Raw genomic sequence first — 25118 nt, 5'->3', positions numbered from 1 at the left:
TATATATTAACATACGTTTCCTGCATGACTGATTTGTAACATAATATAGGCTACCGCTACTCAGTAGTAAAATAAATATTTTTATCATATTATACAACAGTTCTTTCTGGTTCTCGAATCTGATGTGTAAACTTTTGAGGGAGTTGCGGCCATTTTGTCTCATAGCGTGGCAGATGAAAATACACTTAGCAAAAAGAGCAATGAAAACATTCTTTTTTTTTACCTGGAACTCTTTTTGCATATATATTCTCTCCTGAACTAATCTTAAAAACTACATTTTGTGACCCAGAAACAGTAATATTGAGAAACGGCTATTACATCTATTGAGTTCAAACAAACAACTGAAAGGGTTACCTGTTATTCTGAGCTTCAAGTGCCTGCAGAAGGAAGTAGTTCCTCACAAAAAAAGGGGTTTAAAATCACTCCGTTGTCGTTTTCTAGTTTTCGTTTTTCAAACTTGTGCTGTCAAACTGTTGTATAGAAACAGTATCGCTCTCGGAGTCGTGTGTGATATAGCTCTATATCGTCAAGGCTGTGAGATGAGTCTGCCTCTGGCGAATAATCACAGCCGTGATGATATAGACCAGTTTAAATGATGTAAACAACACTGGTCCAGAAACACTTCCTGTTACAGTTTGTGACAGTTATTTTTTTATTAACATATATTATTATCTTTAAGATGTTTGTTTAACTTCAGTTAATTCAGGTTTATATGTTCTGTTAGTTTATTTTATCCCAACGTTTATCTAGTGTTAAAAAACGGAAACAGGAAGTGCTTCTGGACCAGTGTTGTTTATATCTTTTGAAATGGTCTATAGAGCTATATTACACTCTTAATCAAGCGATATTGCTTTAATGCAATATAAACTTTATGGGGCGGTTTCCTGGACTGGGTTTATCCTAGTCCCAGACTAAAATGCATGTTCAAAGTCTACATGAAACGTTTTATAATGTAGCTTATAAAGGGATTGATGACGCAAGATGTTGGAGCCATGGGTAACTCTTACCCTACAGTATAGACCGTTTCAGCAGTAACAACATAAACAAGCGGCTGCACGTAACTTCCGGTAAACTCCGCTAATAATAAATAACAACAAAGTTCTTTAAACGTAGTTTATTTATATAACAAGCACAAAAAACAACACATAGATTACCTAGGAAACCAAAACATTTGTTATTTTCGACGAGGCAATTGATCAAAAGATCAGTTTAGCAACTAGTCAGACCTTAAAAAAAACGAAACCGGAAGTAAGGTTAGGATCCAGACGTGTATCACGTGCGTCCGATGAAACCGTCTATATTGCAAAGGCTATGTTGATTCTTAATTGTTCCAGACACTTTTGTGCTTGCAGCTGGCTAATTTTGTACTGCAAATCTTTTAGTCAAAAATCTATATTTTTTACCTTTACACTGCATAAAACATTTTATGCAACAGAAATGTTCTTTAAAGGTTTCTGTTAAAGGCTGGAACCATACAGACCGAAACAAGGGTACTGAAGGTGTACACAAAAGTTATTTCTTTATGAATTATGCTAAATGAATCATAAATGCTCTCTCTTAGTGGTGATACTGTATAACAATCAGTAAAGAAGAGAAACTATTATAAACACAATGTGACATGTTTTGATATTAATGTTGTCTGTTGTTGAAGAGGATTTGCTAAAAAGATTTTTACAGTAACATTTATCTTTCTATAAAATCATCACTCCGCCCCTAAACTCCCGTTTGATTAGGAGGAAACCAGCAAAAATTGTTCATACAGAGACGTTGCTGTGGGCTTTGACAACATCTATCTGTACATTACTTGAAGACAGGAGAGAGAAAATAAAGACAAAGAAAATGGGTAAGAATTTACATGTATGCTATACACTCTTAAAAATAAAGGTGCTTGAAAGGTTCGTTACAGCGTTGCAATATAAGAACCACTTTTTCAAAAGTTCTTTAACAAATCATTTGTTTCATACTTTTTATTATCTAAATACATTTTTTTACCAAACAGAAAGATTTTGTGGCAGATTGACACAAATTAATTTATGGGAAACACTGCATTCCATTGATATGCTCTGTTGCTCCCGTGTTGCATGTTTGTTTGTTTTGCGTTTTTGATGATGTCATTGAGGTTGCGCTACTGTAAAGACAAGTATATAATAACACCTAAACTGAAGCGATACTAAACTGTAGTAAAGCAAATATAAGCAAGGCAAGTGTTGTACTAGCATCGTGTTGTACTATGCAGTGAAAAAGTGCCAAAAGAGATAACACTTTGCTATCTGCCTGACTTATCTAGATTGACAAAAATGCATTTTAATATCCATATTAAACAGCTTCCAGAGCACGGTCTGAACCCACCCTTGATGTCTTCATGTGTGAGGAGTAAAAACAGAAGAGACTTTTACTGAATTAAATGTAAAGTTTAAGAGTAAGAAAGAAGCCAATGTCCAATACGGCAAACAATATATACCCTGGCCAAAATATAAAAGTTTGTAAAAAATTATTGTAAAAGATTAATCGCATACAAAATAAAGGTGATTTTTTGCATAATATATGTGTGTGTACTGTGTGTAATTATTATTTATATTTAGCCACACACACATATATATTGATTTCAGAAATGTTTTATTTATATTTTTTATTTATTTATATATCATATAGAATATATAAAATATTAATAAATATACAGTGTATACACATGTAAATGTATCTTTAATACATATATGAATGTGTGTGTATTTATATACATAATAATTACAGACAGTACACACTCATAAAAAAATCCCTTTTATTTTGTATGCGATTATTCATGATTAATCTTTGCCCAGCACTAAAAATTACACTGTAAAAATGTCTGTAGATTTGACAGTATTACTGGGTATTACTGGCAACTAGCTGCCAGTAACTTACTGTAGATTTTACATTTATGTTATTTACTGGCAACAGTTTGTTCAAAGTTAAATAAACATAAAAACATTTTCAGTCTTTATCTTCTACAGTAAATTACTGGCAACCAGCTGCATAATTACAGCAAATTTTTTACAAAATGTAAAATGATAAGTATGGTTTTGTAGTTGAAAATATATTTAATTTTAATCTCTTCAAACCTGTTTGGTTTACAGGTTTGTAAAATACAAAGTTTTTCTTACAATTTAGTGTTGAGTATAAATGGTTTAAAATATAATTATTTTTCAAATATTATTCAAAATATATAAAAATGGCCAAAAATATATTGGTGAAAAATAAATTTTTGTAAACTTATCTCAAAATATATTTTTAGTTAATATATTTTTGGAAATTTTTGTATATTTCCAAATATATTTCTTTTTTTGGGCCATTTTTTGTATATTTCAAAATATATTTTTTGCCATATAGGGGGCTTCATCTGCAAAGAGACCACTTCAGGAAATCACCTTTTAAGTGATCCGTGAAACAGTTATGAGCATAATATGGATATAATGAAATGTATGAAATAAATATGTCAATTTTATGTTGCTTATTATGTACACACGCACACACGCACAAAGGCACACACACACACACACACACACACACACACGCACGCACGCACGCACACACACACACACACACACACACACACACAGAATGCAATCTTTTACATTCATAGTCTGTTCCCCTGCTGGATGATCCTCAACTGGACTTCAATTCCCATCATTTTATTTAGTGTTATGTAATTATCCTTACCTGTCATCCATTATGTTTATCATCATGATTGTTTATTTATACCATGTTGTTTACCATAGTCTTTGTCTGTTATTGTGGATGTCTACACATATGTATGGTCTATGTTTTTAGTCCTTATTAAAGTTTAAATGTTTTGTTTCTCCTCATCCTGCTTATTATTAACACATGTAACAGTACCATCATCAACATTGTTAATTTAATTTGTCTTTTCTTTTTGCAGTTATCACAACTTTGGGACCTCAAAATCAGACTGATGACACAACATACCACGTGTCAAAAGAAAGCCTATCAAACAATGAAATTCTTAAGATATGCTTATATATTGTCATCGTAGTCATTGGAGTTACTGGAAATGGACTTGTCATCTTTGTGACCAGCTACAAAATGAAGACGACAGTCAACTCCATTTGGTTTCTTAACTTGGCGATTGCAGACTTAATTTTTGTTTTGTTCTTGATTTGTTCAATTGTCTTTTACTTTCAGAAGTTAATTTGGCTGTTCGGTGACTTAATGTGTAAATGTTTTTCTTTTATGATATCTCTAAATATGCTTGCAAGTGTTTTCTTTCTGACAGTTATCAGTGTGGATCGATGTCTGTGCACATGGTTTGTTGTTTGGGCTCAGAACAAACGAACTTTAGTCAAAGCCAGAATCATCAGTGTATTTGTGTGGATTTTATCCATCTGCTGCAGCATCCCTTATCCCATCAATCGCTCGGTACAGGAACATAATGGATTGAAACTCTGTGTCTACAACCAGTCAAGTGATGTATTACTGTCTCTGTTCACATACAGGTTTATGGTTGGCTTTCTAATTCCCTTCTTGATCATTGTATCTTCATACATAGCTATATGTGTTCGGGTGAAACGTCTCAATAGAGGAAAGCAGCTTCGGCCTTACTGGGTCATCATATCTGTGATTCTGGCTTTTTTCATATGCTGCTTTCCTTTCCATGTTCAACAACTGTGCCACGTAAGTGCAGTGAAGTATAACTGGAGTGACAGTGTTCAGAAAGTAATTGATTCTGCAGGACCTTTTGTAAACTGTCTGATTTATCTGAACAGTTGTCTGAACCCCATTCTCTATGTGTTCATGTGTGATGAGTATAAGAAGAAACTTAAAAAGTCTCTCCTGCTGGTGTTTGAGGGGGCTTTTACTGAAGAGCATCTGGGTTTGAGGTCAACTCCACTTCCTCACAACTGTCAATTTCAACAGATGTACAGCCAGAAGACCCAACAATCTGATCCTTTGCCAGCCATGGAAACTGAACAAGCCAACAAGCTTTAGCTTCAGCCTTTAGATGATTGGAAATATACATCTTGCAATTTGGAGATAAAGATTTCTTAAATGCTCCTCTTGTTTACTATGTGCTCAGACAAATAGAAAGTCCCTCTCCAAACTCTTGCCCACAGCTCAAGAAGAGGAAGTCAAGAATAAATTTACAAATCTCTTACTTAGATTAGTTCTGTAATTGTGACTCCTGCATTAAATGTTTTCTCATTTGTTGTTATACTGTACGCAATCATTATGTTGTAATGCTTTTAATGTAAATATTATCTTCAGAATTATGATAATTAAGAAAACTTTTTTTAAATTTCCTACTTAAAACATTTTGTAACTTTTCTCAATACAAAGATATTTTTATGCTAAATGGTGTCTTTACCTTGTTGTGCAAATAATTAGGGCAGAACCTCAAACCTCCACATTTACTATGATGAAACAGATTAAACATATATCAGGTTCAACACAAACAGTTAAATATTGTCTTAAAACTTGTTTTGTAGTCAGGCATTTTTATATGTATATAATTTATACATAGGCTATATTAATAGTTTTTTGCACTGGTGCAAAATGTTGAAATACATTTATGATAACTCAAGCTAAATACATATATGTCTAGTATGATTTAATAGAAATAATTAGAAATTTAAATAAACTATGTTCATCTAAAATGCAGAATTAGCTGTACTCTATAAAAAATGCAAAGTTGAGATGTTTCAGTCCTGCGGTATTTGCCTAAAATACAAAACTGCAATTTTACATAGAGATCAGAAAAATATTTTTAATGACTTATGACGTGTGTGTCTTTTCAAGGCTTCGAGGCGGCTTTTACTGAGGAGCATCTGGGTTTAAAATGAACTCCACTTTCTCACATCTCTTAGGCTGGATTTACACTGCAAATCTTGATGCCCAATTCTGATATGTTGCCTGTATCTGTATATGTTTTTGTTGTTTTTGACAACATTTGTCGAAAAAGCTTACGTCATTTTTTAAACTCATATTGAATATCAGCATTTACACTAAACACTTGCCAAAACAATTAAAGGTAGACATATTGACCCGGAACAGCTTAAACCACAGAGAAAGTAAAATGTCGTGAAATGCAATGGACACAAACAAAATGATTATACAAAATTATAGAGCTTTATTTTTGTGACAAGATATAAAAATTCAACATTACTCCACTAAGTGGTGCCATCGTCCTTTATTGCGCTGCTAAGAAGAGTTATATGTGACATGCAAATATCAGATCTGTCTGCTTACACTGCAGAAGTGAATGCATGTATCTGTTTCATATAATTTATTTCCACATACAGAGAAATGAGGCCTGAAATTAATTGGACAATATCGGATTCCTTTGGGTCATATCAGATCTGTGCCACGTGAGCAGAGTTGTATAGTACTTAAGTATTTTTACTTTCTACATAAAAGTACATTTTCAATTATTTGTATTTTATTAGTGTTTTTCTTTGGAAAACAAACATTCCAAAACATATTATCATAATTTTTACTCCACTACATTCCATAATTTCAAGTTTTTGGTTTATATTTAATATTTAAGTACATTAAACATCTAGTAATTTTTGTACTTTTACTTAAGTAAATTTTTTTTCGTACTTTTACTCAAGAAAGTAAAAGTACACAATTTGTATGTTATTAGGCATTAAATCAATTTTAATATGCAATATATAATGAATACACAGTATGATTTTATGCTTTCGAATGTAGTGAAATTTTTTTAGTAAAGAAAAGTAAAAAACTTTCCCAAGACAAACACTCTGATAAAGCATAGATGCTTGGAAAATGTAACTAAAATACTTAAGTATTATAGACCTCTGCACATGAGGGACATTTTCTTTGGAATTGAGTCACTTCAAACATGCAATGTAAATTCAGCATTAGTGTCACCACATGCCGCAGTTCTTTTGGTGGTATTAAGGAGAAGAACAAGCTTTTAATTTTAGTTTCTTCATTTCTATAGATGTACATTTGTAATAGGCTTTATGCCCAGCTGCACTACTTCCTGAACTTCAGCCAGCTCCTTGTTTCCTGTCTGCCAATATTGGACAAACTGATTAATCCAGGTGTGTCTGATTATTGTTGTTGTGACTAGTGAGGTCAGGGACTCCTGGATTAATCAGTTTGTCCAGTGGGGGCGGACAGGAAACAAGGAGCTGGCTGAAGTTCAGGAAGTAGTGCAGCTGGGCATAAAGCCTATTATAAGATTAAACACTTCCCCATCAAACAAAGGCTGTTTCTTAATATGCGTTCTTCAGCGATCTTGCGTCCTCGTGTCCTCGCTCTACGTCATCATTAACGGTCGAAGTTCATTCCAATTCTCAAGAACGCAAGGACAGAGGACGCATGAAAATACCCGGATGTGTTCTTGATATCGAGGATGCATCGAGTGCAGACTTGCTGAAATCGCATAACGTCCCAGAAGTCATTGCGGCAAAACGTCCGAGTTCGTTCTTCCAAGGTCGCCTGGCAAGACCGATCTCCACGAGGACGCAAGTCCGTTCTTTGCGTTCTTGGAATTGAGAAACAGCCAAACATTCTGTTCCAACCTAAATTATTGCCATTCATTGAGTCAATGTCAGGCTGGTCGAAGTATACAAACAAAGCAATGAATTCATGAGGAAAAGTGGAGAATCAATTTACAAATCCTTTACTGAGGTTATAGTTAACTCTCTAGTAACCTACTCACTTAATGGTTTTCATTGTTTTATAATACACAACCTTTATATTGTGATTATTATATTGTGTTACAATGTTAGTGCAAATGTTATCTTTATTATTGTACTATTGTCTGTTTTAAATCTTTTGTTTGACTTTTCTAATATTAAATTCAGTTTTTTAATTATTATACAAAAACAAGTAAGTCCACATGTAGTCAGAGCTAAGCGGTGACCAATCGAAGATGGCGGTCGGGTACTTAAGTGAGGCACACTGAAAAAAATGATTCATTGAATTTAATCAATTTTTTAAGGTAAGTGGTAGCAATCAATTTATTTAAGCTACATTTAAACAAAAAAGATTAGTAAAGTAAAATAAAATATAAAAATTTTGTTTAAATGTAGCTTGAATGAATTTACCTTAAAAAAATTGATTAAATTCAATGAATCATTTTTTTCAGTGTAGCGTCTGACCCGGCCATCGTCTTTTGCGCAATTCTTCTTTTGTGCTGGGATATCCATTTAAATCCTGGACGAGGTTCTTGGGTATTTGTCAATCAGCAGATCTTGATACCCCTAGACCGACCAAGGGTGCTTTTTTATCAGGAACTCGAAGTGATTTTCCTCCAACACACAGCATTATCATAGGAAAACTGGCCAAATGGTGAAAACACCGTTCCTGTGCAGACCTCAATCATCACTATACAAACCACATCAGGTCTTAAACAGCAGCAAATGAAACTGTTCCAGACTGTAAATCATGCAAGTGTGTTGTGGGATGCAAAAACTAAGCTGAAAGGTATTTTCGTTGACATCGGAATATACGTAGAATTATCTCAAAGACCGCTCAAATTGAGCATTTGCCTATGGACTCAAATGTCGATTACTTAGTTCTTACAGAGACGTGGTTAACCCCAATAACCCCTTAATTTGTCTTTGATTTTCCAGGGTATAATGTGTACAGACAGGACAAAAAGAAAGGAAAGGAGGTGGAGTCCTGATATATGTGAAAAGCACTATTCGAATGGGATTAGTTCTCCAAACAACGTTTGAGTTTCAACATGTCCCCCATGACGTCTGTGATTTTTGTGCCGATTCGGACAGGTTTAAAATTCTCAGGCTATTCCAGGGAGTGTCTGTTTCATGCCTTTGGCCGTTGCAGATGATCACATGCTCTGGATACGCTTGTCTGTAATGTTTGATATTTTGCTTTAAATGTAAAATTATTACAGAACATGTACTTTATTAATTTAATTTTAACAAATCAAAAGAACTTATACAAATCCTACTAAAGTACCCTACGTGTTTTATATAACTGTCTGCTTATAATAAACCCAAAGAAATGAAGAAAAAAATTATTAATAACAATTTATTATCTTCATTAATTAACATTACCATTCCGGAGTTAAATAAAATAAGGTTGAGTTTACATTATACTGATATTACAGTGGCCAGTCTTAACTCTTTCGCCGCCATTGACGAGATATCTCGTCAATCAAGAGAAAACGCTTCCCTGTCAATAACGAGTATTTCCGTCTTTCCGCAATACCGCTATTATCCACTAGGTCCGCAACTTTTTAAACCCAGAAGTATTGCCCTATGGCAAGCAGCTGCAGGTCCGTGTTTGTTTTAAAGATCGCTCTGAATGGGAACTCTATGAAAAGTCTGTCATAAAAATTGAATTATCTCTGCTTTTTGCTCAAAATGTGGTGTTTTTGCAGAAACCTACCCATATTCAAAACCTGATTACAAAAGAACTACTGAAGGTAGGATGAAACGTTTTTTTTTTTAAAGCAGAGGGTCTGTTCTTTCATTTGATATATTGTATGCTTATGTATTTAAAGAAAAACATTTTCTGGAAGGCATTAAACTTTTGTGAAAATCATGAAAAACGGCGGCACTGGCTGGCAACTTTTTTTGTGTTTGATATTCAGCTCATCTTGATTCAATTATTTTATTTCGCCGAATGGAAAAAACTTTCATATCTGAATGAATGGGACTCAGGAAGTACAATACACGTGCGTTAGTGAGACCTTATGGCAGATCATGTTGGCCAAAACATGAAAAGAGCAGCGTTTTTTAAAAGATACTGCGGGCAAATACAGACATTTGCATCTGGACAGGATTAGAGTTTGGTTTTGGAATTGGAATTTGGTTTGGAATTTCTCTGGAACTCTTACGGAGGTCGTCAGAGAATAACAAAGACATGGCCGATTCGAATGGGATTAAAAACACAGAGGAATTCTGAGAAGCACGATTTTCTTAGAAGTCCCCCTGTTAAACTAATCCCATCCGAATAGGGCTAAAGACAGCATTTAAAGTCAGCAAAAAGTTTTCCTGAAAATAATTTGGAATGTGTGGAGGTAAAACCTATAATATCCCTCCAAATGCATTTTTGCTGTTTTTGCAGTCTACCGCCCTTTTACTGCCATAAATGAATTTTATGATTTTCATAGATTTACGTAAGGCCTTTGATATAGTTAACCATGAGGTACTGATACCCAAACTGGTCAAATACGATATTTCTACAAATGTTTATGATTGGATAAAATCTTATTTGATAAATCAAAAACAAAGCAAATAAAAGGCACATTATCTACGTCTCTCACATCTGCTATGGGAGTACCACAGGGGTCCATTCTGGGTCCACCGTTGTTTTGTTTATATATTGATGATCTGCCATCAGTCAGCAAGGGCATAAATATTCTGATGTATGCTGATGACACAGTTTTATATACTGTCATGTTCCTGTCAGCCCTGTATGTCTTTTTGCCTTGTTTCATGTGACAGGATCATGGCAGCCCTCACTGTTGTCTTGTTTTTGTGTTGAGAGTCACATGGCCTGTGTTTATGTGTTGTGTGGCGTTGTGTATTCCTGTCTTGTCTCGTCCTGCCCTGCTAAGTGTCACGTTTTGTTATTTATTTGGATTGTTGTCATTGTTTGCCCCCTCGAGGGTGTTTCTGGTGTATAATAAAAGTCTTTCTGTTCAAGAGCTGTCTGCATTTGGTTTCTGTCTTCCCCACACATGACTTACATTAAATATTGAAAAAACTGTAACTATGTTTTTCACAAATCGGTCTATACCCAAAACCTATTTCTTATATATTTTAGATATATAAGAAACACTCTTACCACTGAAGCACCCAGTATATATTTAAATGCAATGATCACCTCTCATCTTTTGTATTGTATTACATGTAAAACAGTCATAAAACCCTTAGAATCTTTGTATAAAAACTGCTTGAAAACTGCTTGATGACAAAAAAACAGATTTGGGACAATGTCCTACCCTAGTGTATTAAATCCATGTCATATGGTGTGTCATGATCTTATAAGATGGCATTGAACAGTATCTATCATGATTAAAGTCTTATATAACTTAGCCTTGATATACAGTACAGTATCATCTTTTTCACATCCTGTTACTTTCCATCATGCTGAGACTTTCCTTAGAAAGTGTGCTAAATTTAACCACCTTGTTAAAAACACATATTATACACCCTCCTATAGACTCCCTGGCAAACAAGGCAGTAGCGGATGTGTACAAATGCATGCAACAGCTTTAACTCCATTTATTACTGTGTATTACCTCTAGATGGCTCTCTTTCAATGGTAATGACACACTCCGTAAACAACATCTACCCAATGTGACAATGTTTTGATTAAATAATTTTTTTATGGCTCTATTTTGATCAGGCATGGGAAGCTTTTTTCTTGGCAGATGATATTCAATTTTTTTTTAGAGAAGCAGATTTGTCTCTTTACATAATCATCCCACACTCCACCCCTATTCTCTCTTATAAAGGGAAATTGCAGAGACATGTTGTGGGCATTGACAACATCTACCTGGAGACACACAGTGGAAAATAAAGACAAAGAAAATGGGTAAGAATTGACATCTATGCTGTAATGTTATTTTTGCCAATGTATAAAATTAATGTATGTTTTTAAAAAGTAACTTGGTTTATATCTGAGCAAAATTGTGATAAGAGCTTTGTTCTTTGTGTGAAGTATAGCATTAGTTTTGTTAAAGGCGAGCCTTGTATTTTTTCCTCCACATTTATCTTGATGGTTGCATCTTTGGTTTAAAGAGTTGAAAGTGATCTTATCTGTCTGTGCTGTTGTCTCTTAGTGTTGACTGCAATTTTAAAGTAAAATAAAAGTCATGCACTCATGGCATGTCTTATTGATTTTGATCACAATGTGTGCACTGCAATTTAAATGCAATGTAAAACTGTGAAAAGCAATCATGAAAAATGCAAGCTTTGAACTTGTACTCACAAAGGAAGTTGCATTGTTGAAATATTTCAGTGTTGATGCATTTCCAAAAAAAGCATAATTATCTACAAGCAGTATCAAGTTTTACATCAGAATTAAATCAACAGGAAAAGTCTGTTTAAACCAAGGATTTGTCTGGCGTGTGAAAACACGTACTTACACAATATTTTTTTATCTAAACCAACTTGTTACAGGCATTATTTCTTACAGCTTATTTAAGTTAAAATGAGACAAATTAAATATTTTGCATGATCATAAATCTAAATACATTTCGAAAATTGTGCCATCACCAGTAATCCATGCAATATTATTAATACAACGTATTAAACGCATGCGGTTTGTTGTATGTTGATTGATAAAGAAAATTGAAAACTCTCTAGGCGTAAGGTCTAGTCTCACAGTCTGTCTCTCTCTCACTCTCACTCTCACTCTCTTTCTCTCTCTCAATTGTATTTTATTTATTTATTTAACAGGGACCATGCATACCGAAAGTGTTATGACAGATGTAGCAATAAAGCTAGTTTGCACCTGCAGTCTCTGGGCAGAATGTTCAGGGCTCAACGCAAATAATTTTTTATACTGGCCCGGTCGGGCCAGTGGTTCGGGTTTTACTTGCCCTGCCAAAATTTTCACTGGCCCCAATAAAAAAGTCACATTTTTAAGGCTCCCAACTTTTTTGGTTTACCTGTAAACCGACAGCAAACTGTGCAAAATATTGCATTGTTTCTTAAATGTAAATAGTAAATGTCTGCTTCCAAGATGTTAAATAATATACATTGATGAAAATATATTTTAGTGACTGAGGGTGAAGCACTGGCCTGATCGGTCAAGTGATAATACTTTTTACTTGCCTGAACATCTCTCACGCTTGCCCCGGGCCACCGGGCAGTCATTTATGTTGAGCCCTGTTGTTGTTGACCGCGTGTATAAAACGGTGTCCGTAGACTGTTGCTTTTGATGTGTAAGGAAAGCCTTGATGGTGTCTATAACATCACTGTTTTTAAACTAAATAGAAATGTAATTATTAGGGAGTGTTGCACATTTTTTTCCATTGTGTAAAATTTATTTAATAAAAGACTTTCACATAGGGTGTGACAGTTTGCAGGCTCTTTATTACACAATCAAAAAAACAAAAACAAAAAAATAAATGAGCCACCCTTTATACCTCCAGGTAATATTGCATGACATACTACACCACAATAAATCAATAAACAAAACAAAAAAAACAAACCTAATGAAACCACACAAAAAGCAAAAGTCTACAATTAAAAAAAGTTCCTGTAAAGTCAATCTAAACACATTATAAATGTTAGAAATTTATTGCTGAAACATGCCAAGACTGTATATGTATATCATTATACAGTTTTTTACCATTTCTAAGTTCAGGATTTCTTAGGCGGGCCTAAAATGGTGGATGGATGATGAACTTAAGACACCGTGCATAGCCCCGCCCCTAACACAATCACGAGCATCCATTCAGGTTGTAGCTGTATTTAAAAGTTGAGAGAGACGGCAGAGAATGCTGCCTATTTTATAAGATTTTTTATTAATATCTGACTTTACAGGGACTTTAATAATAGGGTGAAGTCTTTATACACCACTGGTAATATTTATGTATATTATATTCCATTTCTGTCAATAGATCCTTCCAAAATTTACACGTTGCACCTTTAAACGAAGATTTAAAATTTTTGACATCGGTACCTTCTTTAAAGGTTTTTGTGTCATTATTTGTCTATTCTCTCTGTATATATATTTTTAGGCAAGCAGGTATTATATTTAAAATAATGATTTTTAAATTTTGTATGGTTTATTAAGTTATTGTTAAGTTGTTTTGTTTATTAGTTTTCATTCTAAGATTAAATTTTCTTTGTTTGCGGTGTAGTATTGTAGGTTATGTAAACTTTAGGTAAACTTTTGGGCCGTGTCCAAAATAGCCCTCTAACATTAGTTCACTAAAGTTCACTTAAAGGTGCAGTGTGTAATTTTTTGAAGGATCTCTTGACATAAATGCAAAATATTATACAAAACTATATTATCAGGGGTGTATAATAACCTTTCATAATGCACCGTTATGTTGTTATTACCTTAGAATGAGATGTTTTATCTACATACACGGAGGGTCCCCTTACATGGAAGTCGCCATTTTGTGCCGCCATGTTTCTACAGAAGCCCTTAACGGACAAACTTTTTTTACTAAATTGTCTCCGACGATGACATGTTTTTCTGGTGGCGGCTAATGTAGATTCTCTATGCGTTTCAAAAGCAAGGGGTGAGAAGTGGACTGAGCCGTTGGTTGCAATGTGCAACTTCACCACTAGATGCCGCAAAAATGTACACACTGCACCTTTAAATAAGTGAATGAAAACGAGTGATTGATTTTTTTTTTTGATCATATCGATTTTTTTAGTCGAGTAGCCTACCAGCTTTAGGTTGATGTGCGTGCTTTGTTTTGCTTTGTTATTAAATAAATGTCCTTAATGACTTCTGTAAATTAAAGTTTTGTAATCAGAAGAAAAATTATTATTTAAATGATGAACTATAAACGGTATGCAAAGTCTTTAGCAATGTATAACACACAATAATAGGAAATGATGAGGCAATATGCCCCTTGGTGTAAAATGGGGTAACTCCTACCCAATTTAACATCTCATAACTAAAGTTATAAGCAATATGGATCATCTTGACATTAGCCTACATGAGTTCTAGAAAAAGACATTTGGCAGACATTTTATCCAAAATGGCTTACAGTGCATCTCCACCCAGAATACTAAGCTCATGCTAAGATATTTTAGCATTTTTTTGCAAATACCACAAATATTTTAATTTTTATATACATAATTGTTACATGAAATACAACTTTCATTGGATTTTAAGCATATTTGCTTTGTGGATTATTAAAACGGGTTTGTTTTTCACTGTGCACTGTGCCAGTCATTTCTCTCTTTTCTTTTTGCAGTGGGCACAACTTTGACACCTGAATATCAGACAGAGAACAAAACAAACAACAACACAGTGGCAAACCAAATCTTATCAAGCACCGATATCTTAAAGATATGCATATATTTTGTCATCTTGATCATGGGTGTCATTGGAAATGGACTTGTCATCTTTGTGACCGGCTACAAAATGAAGACAACAGTCAACTCCATTTGGTTTCTCAATTTGGCGATGGCAGATTTCATTTTTGATTTCTCTTTGATTATCAACATAATTGTTACCTTCAACAAGTTTGTTTGGCCCTTCAGTGACTTAATGTGTAAATTCACCTCCTTGGTCGCAGTACTAAATATGTTTGCGAGCATTTTTTTGCTGACAGCCATCAGTCTGGACCGATGTTTGTGCACATGGATAATTGTGTGGGTTCAGAATAAACGAACTCTAAACAAAGCCAGAATCATCTGTATATCTGTGTGGATTTTATCCATCTGCTGCAGCATCCCTTTTACCATCAATCGCTCGGTACAAGAACTAAATGGATTGAAATACTGTGTCTACAACCAGACAAATGACGTATTAGTGTCTCTGTTCACATACAGGTTTATGGTTGGCTTTCTAATTCCCTTCTTGATCATTGCATCTTCATACATAGCTATTGGTGTGCGCGTAAAACGCCTTAAAATAGGAAAGCAGCTTCGGCCTTACAGAGTCATTTTGTCTGTGATTCTGGCTTTTTTCATATGCTGCTTTCCTTTCCATGTTCAACAACTGTGCCACGTAAGTGCAGTGAAGTATAACTGGAGTGACAGTGTTCAGAAAGTAATTGATTCTGCAGGACCTTTTCTTCAGTGCCTGGCTTATCTGAACAGTTGTCTGAACCCCATTCTCTATGTGTTCATGTGTGATGAGTATAAGAAGAAACTTAAAAAGTCTCTCGTCCAAGTGCTTGAGGCGGCCTTTACGGAGGATCTGCCTTACCGATCAACACTTCGTTCTAATTATGCTACTCAGAGTCACTGCAAAGTAAATCTGGCAAGCAGACAAATAACACAACTATCTCCTCGTCTGGAAGTTGTCAGGGGAACAAGGTTTTAAATTCAGTCTGGTGATGACTGAAGATATAAACTTGTAAACCGGAGATGAATGTTTGATGAAAATTTCTCCCTATCGGTCCCACCCCAAACTGTTGCCACTGAGTCAAAGTCGGATGGTTCGAGGAATCCAAAAAAAGAGCAATTTATAGATGAGGAAATTACTTATTTTTTTATGTTTTCTAATTGTTACACAAAACCTTTACATTATAACGCTGTTAGTGCAAATGTATCTTTTGTTGTCTTAAAAATCATCATAATTAAGGGTTATTTTTCTGTTTATAACATTTTGTGACTTTTTTTAAACACAAAGAGCTGTTTTATATTAAATTACACCTTTGCCTTATTGTAACCTTTATCACCACTGTAAAAATAGACAATCAGGATGTACAACATAACCATTACATAACAGATATATTTAACTTTTGTATAATATTGAGCTTATTGAATTGGTTAAATGAAGTTATTACACGGCCCTCTGGAATGTTTGATTGGCCAGTGGTGACATTCCAAGGTTTGATATTCCCAGATAACAACCATCCAATATTATCTGGATATTATCCACATCTGGTACTGTGAGACATCTTGACAATTGCAGTTTAATTCTTTCAAATTTCATTGTCCATTAAAGATATTTTCATAATATATAATATTTATTTACAACTGAGTAAACCAAATGCACAAAATATTGTGTTTATAGTGTGCAATATAACATGTGTTCATGTTTCACGTGTAAAAAAACCATTATTTTTCACACAACTTATTTAGTTTCTTGTTTTATGAAGTATCTCCTTCAAAAACATGTATCCAGTTCTGATTGTGTAGTTTGCTTAGTGTGTTGTGATTCGACAGCAGCTTAGCTTAGCAGAGTCGTTTGAGACAAAGCTGGCGACTGACGTACTCCTGTGGGTGGAGTTTAGTCAAAAAACTTTTCTAGTGACGTCATTAAAGCAGGAAGTAGAGGGCTGTAGTCCAAACCGGCCGTTCGCTGTAGGCTTTGAAAGGGGACTTCTGTTAAGAAAATAATATAATATAATATAATATAATATAATATAATATAATATAATATAATATAATATAATATAATATAATATAATATAATATAATATAATAATATCGTCTGGCATTGAACTTTGAGTTTTATCATTTTACAGGTATTATTTATGCACTAACAGCAACATTACACACTAACTAAAGTTTAAAAAAATGGGATCAGGAAGAACATGACGGGGAGGATTTGCATTTGATACAAATAAGCAAATATGCCCTTTCGTGAGACGTAAATAACACTGGTCCTGTTTGTTATTCTTTCTTTCTTTATTATTTATTTTATATACAGAAAAAAAATAGTAAAGGTGTTTATTTACACAAATAGTCATAAAGGTGTTTATTTACCATGCACAAATAGTTCTTAAAAGTGTTCGTTGAACATTTTCATGAAGTCAAATGTTCTGTTGGTTGTTTTTATTGTAACGTTTGTAAATGTTAAAAAACTGAAACAGCTTGCAAAATCCTTTATAACATATCAAATCAATATTTTGCATACACACATATATTTTCACATGTGGCAAAGTGGGATATCATATAACCGGTTGTTATTGTAAATAATCCCTTCAGGGTGCTACAAAAGCCCCTCTGCTTTGTGATGGGGTACGGATTTGATTTGCAATAACAACTGTCTAATTGTTTATGTAAATCTAACCCTAAACCGAAGCGACAATGGTTTGAAAAGAGGAAAAGCAGTCGAGTAACCAATCTGTGACTATCCCACGGAACTTTGTGAGATCACATTGCAAGATTCAGGTAACAGGTTCAATCAGTTTTTAGGGCTAAGAAGAGGGCAGCGCTGTACTTGTCTTTGTAATTCTAATGCGCACAATCTTTTCTTTTTCTCTTTGTTTGCTCAGCTGACACACCCACTTGTTAGTCCTGATGGTTTGCAATTGGCATCACTACTTACCTTTCATATGGAAAAATACAAATGTATTTCTTTCTTTTTTTTTGAAAACATATTAATTACTTTAAGGTAAATAAGGCTGTTTTATAATTGTGTACTAAAGGCAAAAAATTAAAATGACCCCATGATTTACTCACCCTCAAATCATCTGAGAAACATATGTCCGCATCTTAATGGCGAGTAAATCATGGGGTACTTTTATTTTATTTTATTTTATTTTTACGTGTATAAATAAACTTTAATATATTGGTATTTTGCTGTGTACGTGTGTTTCAGTTCCACACTTTCTAGTTATTACTTGTTTGTCAGTGAAGAGGGAAATCTTGCTGACAATCTTATGATAATTAATTTTTTCACATTTCTGGTGAACTCCTGATTTGACCAAAAAAGGTTAATAGCTTTGTTAAACTGCAGACACCATGTGTTAGATTTGCTTATGCTTTGCTAACTCTTATATTCTATAAATAAAATAAGATAAACTCTCCTCTAATACTTACCATCCCTCTTTTAACATATTATAGTCCTTTGCAGTTGAAACTTTGTGTAGCACCTTATAATTGTCTTCTTAAGATGCTAAGATTTAGAGTACTTTTAGGCATTCAGCAGATGATACAATTATATATCTAAAAAATAATTATTATATTTAATTCACACAATAAAGACAGTGTCATGGTTCATTTGATTTGATTTCTGTACCTAATGCTAATTTTAGCCCTTACTTAATGTGCAACTTTGTTTTTTTATACATTTTTTAATTTCTTTATTTTTTACAAAAAAAAATTGTGGGAAACAAATTCTGCTTAGGGCCCCCAAGAGGCTTGGGTCAGGTCAGCACTGTGTTAAAGCAACATGCCTCTGGTGTAGAAAAAAACGAAAGCAGTAACAAGGAGGAAAATAGATTTTAAAAAAGTGTTTAAGAAAAAATCTAATGTATTATTGTTATATTTTGGCAGTTATGGATTTTACCATCAATATTTTCTTCTATTGAGGATCTTGTTTAAAAATATAATGCGAAGTATGTTGCTGTTGTAAATAATTTATTATTTATAATTAAATGTGTTTTATGGTTTTGCTTCCGTAGCAAGCACATGGTTTTGCTTGTTTAGATTTTGTTTTGTGTATAGTGTGTTTATTTTAAACTTTAATAAGGCCATCCTGGCCAGGATTCCCTGGAAGAAGAGATTTCTTTAATCTCAATGGGACCTTCCTGAAAAAAACAAAGGTTAAATAAATAAATAAAAATCTGAACGTTACGTAAAGCCAAGGGCTGGACTGGGACAAAAATTCGGCCCTGGCATTTTGGCCCAAACCAGCCCACACTACATATATTTACAAATACCACCCATCTTTGCACGCCTTTAAGCAATAGCAACTCCAATTCCATAAAAGCACTAAGCCCAATTAATAGCAGGTAGAAAAGAGTGAGAGTTGACACAACAAACACTTCTAGAACGTGTTATTTATTAATGCAGTAAAACTGTATAATCCACATGAATCCTTAAACAAGCTTCATCCTTCAAACATTTGTAAACATTTTTGTTAGGTCCTAAAAACACTATTCACTACACACCGTAGCCTATAATAAATAATGAACACAACAAAAATATTCCTATCTGATTAACTGACATATTATATGTTGATTACAGTTTTTCTGAATTGCTAAAACACTAAACCCCAATCTCTGAACCAAATTCATAGCGGCCTAAACACATTCGTCATGCACTCTTTTGGCTAAACTCTAAACAAACTTCTGAGTAAAACACACATTTTACACTGCAATGAACTTGTTTTATAAATGCTAAACACAGGCAGGCTGCTAAAGATGAACACAACTACAACTCAGTTGTCATCAAGCAAACACAACAACTCAAAATTGTACACGCTTTTTTCTAATGGTATTCTTTACCAATTGTGTGGATTGTAAACAGTCTGAGAGGCAGATGAAGAGTACCCTATGATGAAGAACAGGACACCAGAGATGGTGCAATTGGCAAAATTTGCCATTGAATTGCTGACTTTTTACAAAATACAAGTGCTGCTTACAGTAATATTAAAAACTGATTATTACTTGCAGTACTTACAGGAAAGTATTCACTACTACATTCACTGAACTAAACTTGTGTGATTACAGTAATAGAGCTTTTTAACATTATCTGTCAATTGTGTTGTTATATACAATAAACATATATTTTGTCTGTAAGCAGATGTCCTGGATTGTTTGATTTTGCTTGAAGAGAAATTACACGTTTTGAAACAGACAATCAACGAAAAATCTACGAATCAGATACACTCTCGTAGTCACTAACACAGTCTCACCCCATGTCGTCAATATTTGACGACACTTGACCATTCGTCAATATGTGACGCGGAGGGTATACCTTTCGCGTCATTTTTTGACGAACTGGGGACTTCAATACTATTACGTCCGTTGCATTCTCTTCTCCTATTTTCTTACCATTTTCGCGTCGGTTTAGGGTTAGATTACGCAAAATTAAATCGTGTACGCGAAATTAAACAGTGTACGCGAAATTAAACAGTTGTCACCTGGCGTTGGGGTTAGAAACAGTTGTCACCTGGCGTTGGGGTTAGAGTTAGGTTTGGGTAGGGATGTCATTATGTAAATCTAACTCTAAACCGACGCGAAAATGGTAAGAAAATAGGAGAAGAGAATAGTATTGAAGTCCCCAGTTCGTCTGGGTTGTAGTCACAGAGCAAAGAGTGCAATTATTTTGTTGCAGCTTTATCACCATAATTGTGTGTTTTTGACTTGGTTTTATCAAGGGGTATCTATCTAAACTTGTGTTTTGAAAGCAGTTCTGCTTACCGCAACTCACTTCTTCCTCGTCTCTCTCTCCCTCTCCTCACTGACATTTTGCGTGCTGGTGCTGCCAGTGCCACGCGCCACCATCATCATCATCATCATCACCAGCGACGCGAGTTGAAGAAAACAGTTGTGTTATTTTCCAGCGTCTGCCTGAAGAGTCTGTTTCTTTTTGTCGCGCAGTTTTTCTGCACCTCCCTTGAGTTTTTTCTCCATCTCTCTCTCTCTATTTTGACACGTGAACTGACCGACGTTGCACGCTCGCTTGCACAGAGACCAAAGCGGTGATTGGGCCAGCTTTATGTCATCAAAAAAATAACCAATTGGCTGCTGCTTAAATGTGAGTGGGCCGGTCTATTTAGGGTAAAAAAAGGACGATGACTGGGCTGGTCCGTCATTGGGCCAGCTTAATGTCGTTTAAAAAAAATAACCAATGGGCTGCTGCTTAAATGTCAGTGGGCCGGTCTGTCTAGGAAAAAAAAGACGCTAACTGGGCTGCTCAGACAAAAATAGTATGAGATGGATCGGCCCAAAAAGTACGTCGGCCCACCGGGAAACTGCCCGGTCTGCCAGATGGCCAGTCCGCCCCTGGTAAAGCCTGACAGTGTGTACTAAAATTACATGTAAACGAGGAGGTTATCTAAACAAGGAAATATCTCGCAACTGCTGCCTGTATCACTGAATTGTTCCTGTAGTGTTTCTGCAGCTCAGTGGTAGAGCTTTTCATTAGCAGTGCAAAAAATCTTTGGTTGGATTCCCAGAAATACACAAACAGTACTGATAAAATATACAGCTCAAATGCACTGTTAGTTGCTTTGAATAAAAGCGTCTGCCAAATGTGTAAATACACAATCCTCTACTGACTGCATTGAATTATTTCTGACAGAGATCGAGTGTAGCGTTACTTACCAACAGTACTTTTTCTGGAAAGTTCCCTCCTCTCTTAATCTTATTTTAAAGAGTGATAAGGTACTGTGTACCCGGAGATGAAAGTAACATGCAGATCATTTATCTTTATCAACTCTGAAATCACAAAACTCGTAAGGTTATTTACATTTTTACATTGAAGACTCATTTTTGGTTTTGAATAAAGAACTCTTTCTAATTCCGAGGATAATAATTTTGGCTCATTTGTTTTTGCATGATTTTTATTTTGAGTTACATTTCTTAAACAAATATAAAATGAGTAAGTAAAATGTTCTGCTGAATTATTTTTTAAAGTAGAATCAATCTGGGCTGGGTTTCCCGATAACGATTGAACTTAGCACTTAAGAGCGCTTTCTACGAGCTACTTAACGAACATTTGTTGTTAATTTACGTGCGTTTCCCAAAGATGCACGTATAACGATCGCTCGCAGCTGAGTTTTAAGTGCTACTTACGAGTCGCTATCCGTTTGTCAAGTCCTGAAATGTCACCAATAGAATGACTCAAATTTGTAGCACAAGCTTGTTTAGGCTAATGATCTTCAGCTGATGTGTACTAATATTTTTTATAATATTTTTCATTATTGTTCAATGGTTTTTTAATATAAAATAAATATAGCCTACATTTAAAACATTACATTATCGTCATTGCAGGAGTGTAATTTGCTGGTTGTCCTGCAGGTGACCTTGTAACACTGTTGTCTTACGATGCACTTATGAATGAACGATTACTCCAGACCACTCGTAGATCTATGAGTATTTTAAAGTGCTACTTAAAGCAACACTATGTAGTTTCCATGTAAAAATGACTTACAGCTCCCCCATGTGGTTGAAAAGCACAACAGTGCCTGGTATCAGACACTCTTCTGCAGGCAGGGGGAGGGGCGGAGCTGTGTTTCCTACCCTCCACCGCTACTTTCAGAGTGTGCTTGTAGCAGCTAGGAGCAGTGGCGGAACCAGAGGGGTGTCCAGGGTGGCACTGGACACCCTTGACATGTCACTGGCCACCCCGTGTGCCACCCCAAATTTAATGCGCTACTTCCACTTAATCGCTGTTTATTTTCGACGTGCGGCAGCGCAGCACATTGTTAAAAACAAACATTATGAATATTAACCCTCCCTGCGGTCGCGGCGCAAACTCTTTATTTTTCAATCACTGCGCAAAGAGACTTGGATTACTCTGCTGATTTTGGACATACAGATATGATTTATACCTCATTTAAAACGTTAAAGTGTCCTTGTTTTGTGTGTCTATAAAAACTGAATGTTGTGCTTTTAAGAAAATATACATAATGCGCGTTCTCTCCATCAGTGTCCGTCTTTCAAAAAACGCGTCAGAAAAATTACTTTAACTTGAATACTTTTCATACCATCAGAAGATAAATGTCATGTCTACATAATGCTTGGAATCTCTTTAAAATGATGTAAGTGAAGTCGTACATTGCTAATACTACATGATTTCACCGTATATGCTGGGAGTGTGGTAATTTTCTTTTGGGCTGAATAAAGTCTAAGATTGCCAATTCTTTTTACAACAAAACCCAGCACCATGTTTTCATTCTTGACGTGATCTTTATAGGCTACTGTATGATTGTTAATTCGACTGGATTGCCACATTGAACTTGAAAGCGCGACGCGCATCCGATAGTGCGCGTGCACAGCCAGAGCTTAAACGACAATGTTCGCGTCTTTTTGGCTTAAACGGACAAATGCTCATTTGTCAAAATAGCTGTCTGGGTGATTTTCATACTTAACATTTGGTTACTGTACGTCTTAAACGAATAAACATTTTATTGCATTCGGTCTTAGCCTAACCTGTTAAAGTCTCTCTGTCATTAAAGTTAATTAAATATCAAAAGAAAAAAGAAAACTTGCATCTTCTGTATCTTCGTAAATAAAGATTAATCGAAACATCCTTTAAAATAAAATACAGGTTTAGAACAACATAAGGGTGAGTAAATGATGACAGAATTTTCATTTTTGGGTGAATCCCTTTAATACAGTAGAAAGATTTGAAATTCACCCTTATTATGTTTACATCTAATGCGATCAAAAGATTAATTTATGCTTTCTTGATACATGGTTACACGTCATTTTCTTTTATGGACTATGGACCCCCTAAAGTAGCTTTGGCCACCCCCTGGCCACCCCATTAAAAAAATTTTAGTTCCGCCACTGGCTAGGAGGCTGCTCAGGTTGCAGCAACAGTACAATTTGTCCAGTTAAAAGTTGTTCAATCACTGAAATAATTTTAGAGACATTATTTAAAGGTAAAAAAGCTACATAGTGTTGCTTTAAGCTACGAAGCTTTTGGGAAACGGTCCGTAATTCTAAGATGATTCGTACGATCGTTTTTACGATCTACTTAGCCTTACGGTGCTTTTGGGAAACCCGGCCCTGGGCATTTCTATGTGGTATTCCTTAAAGAAACTTACGTATGTGTCCTAAGGCCAAAATAATGTCACCTTCCCAAAAACTGCTCTAAAAATATCATGCATCCGTATTTTTTCAACTTTAAACGAATCAATCTTTTAAAACTACTTCTGCCTGAAACACACGATTATTATTACCATTAGACCCTGGGATGGGTCAAAGATTGGTAGCAACATTTATTTTGATGCATTGTTATTTTTTTAAAAGGGTCAGATTTGATAAAAACTCACACTTGTGAAGTCACAAAATGACACCTTTCCAAAACTGCTCTAAAATATCATACAGATTTTTTTTTTTACTTTAAACGATTCCGTTTTTTTTTAACTACTTCTGCCTGAAACATAAATATCAAATATTCATTACATTTGTGAAACGTTGTTTACAGAAAAAAAAGTAAATATTTAAAAAAAAAAAACATTTAAAATGGCTAAGCTACACAAAAATCGGCACATGTGATCCTAGGGCCGAAAGATGCCCCATTGAAAACCATTATAACAACAATTTGACTCCTCGTTTAGCTTAACATAAACTAATGCATACCTTTATTTCAAGATATAATTTTGGACTACTGGTCTTGAAGTTTTGATTTTTATACTAGTCCACCAGGCATCAAAATTTCACAATTTTGGCGCATTGCTCCTGAAAGATAAACCTTTGATGTTGAAAAATGATTTGTTAAAAAAAATGTGTCTGATGGGTTAGGGGGTTGGGTTATGTTGTGGTGTTACATTTACCAAAAATGATTAACCTCTGGCAATTTTTAAACATCACAGTCAAGATGGTTTAAAAATATAATCAGAATGGCACAAAATGTCCCTAAGATCTCTTGAGGGTTAATAAAGCAAAGGGCTAAGGGGCATCGTGCCTAACAACGGCCCTAAAATATATCAAATGAAAGAACAGACCCTCCGCTTTCAAACAAAAACCTGTTTCATCCTACCTTCATTTGTTCTATTATCACCTCTCAAATTTTCAGCCAAACGCTGAGATTTTTTTGTGAAAAACTTTTTAAATGAATTTA

At 34.8% G+C, this 25118-nt stretch overlaps 2 protein-coding genes and 1 pseudogene across 2 annotated transcripts in view; all 3 read left to right on the top strand.

Moving 5' to 3' along the window:
- The window catches only part of LOC129438894 (C3a anaphylatoxin chemotactic receptor-like), a 391623-nt gene that overhangs the window by 346196 nt on the left and 20309 nt on the right, over positions 1-25118 (top strand). The gene's annotated exons all lie outside the window — the stretch shown is intronic.
- LOC141361529 (C3a anaphylatoxin chemotactic receptor-like) lies at positions 972-5239 on the top strand. The gene is made up of 2 exons (XM_073863009.1): positions 972-996; positions 3917-5239. Exons 1-2 carry the CDS (start codon positions 972-974, stop codon positions 4981-4983), a joined length of 1092 nt encoding a protein of 363 aa, XP_073719110.1. The 3' UTR covers positions 4984-5239.
- Positions 11396-16436, top strand: LOC129438394 (C3a anaphylatoxin chemotactic receptor-like; annotated as a pseudogene).

Source organism: Misgurnus anguillicaudatus, chromosome 24, assembly GCF_027580225.2.
Source record: "Misgurnus anguillicaudatus chromosome 24, ASM2758022v2, whole genome shotgun sequence".
NCBI lineage: Eukaryota > Metazoa > Chordata > Actinopteri > Cypriniformes > Cobitidae > Misgurnus > Misgurnus anguillicaudatus.
This window is presented reverse-complemented; position numbering and strand designations above follow the sequence as displayed.

Bases quoted from the DNA above. Each gene is read 5' to 3' on its own strand.
- LOC141361529 (XM_073863009.1), top strand. From the start codon at position 972: ATGACGCAAGATGTTGGAGCCATGG. The intron at 997-3,916 runs GTAACTCTTACC...TTCTTTTTGCAG, and splicing joins GCAAGATGTTGGAGCCATGG to TTATCACAACTTTGGGACCT.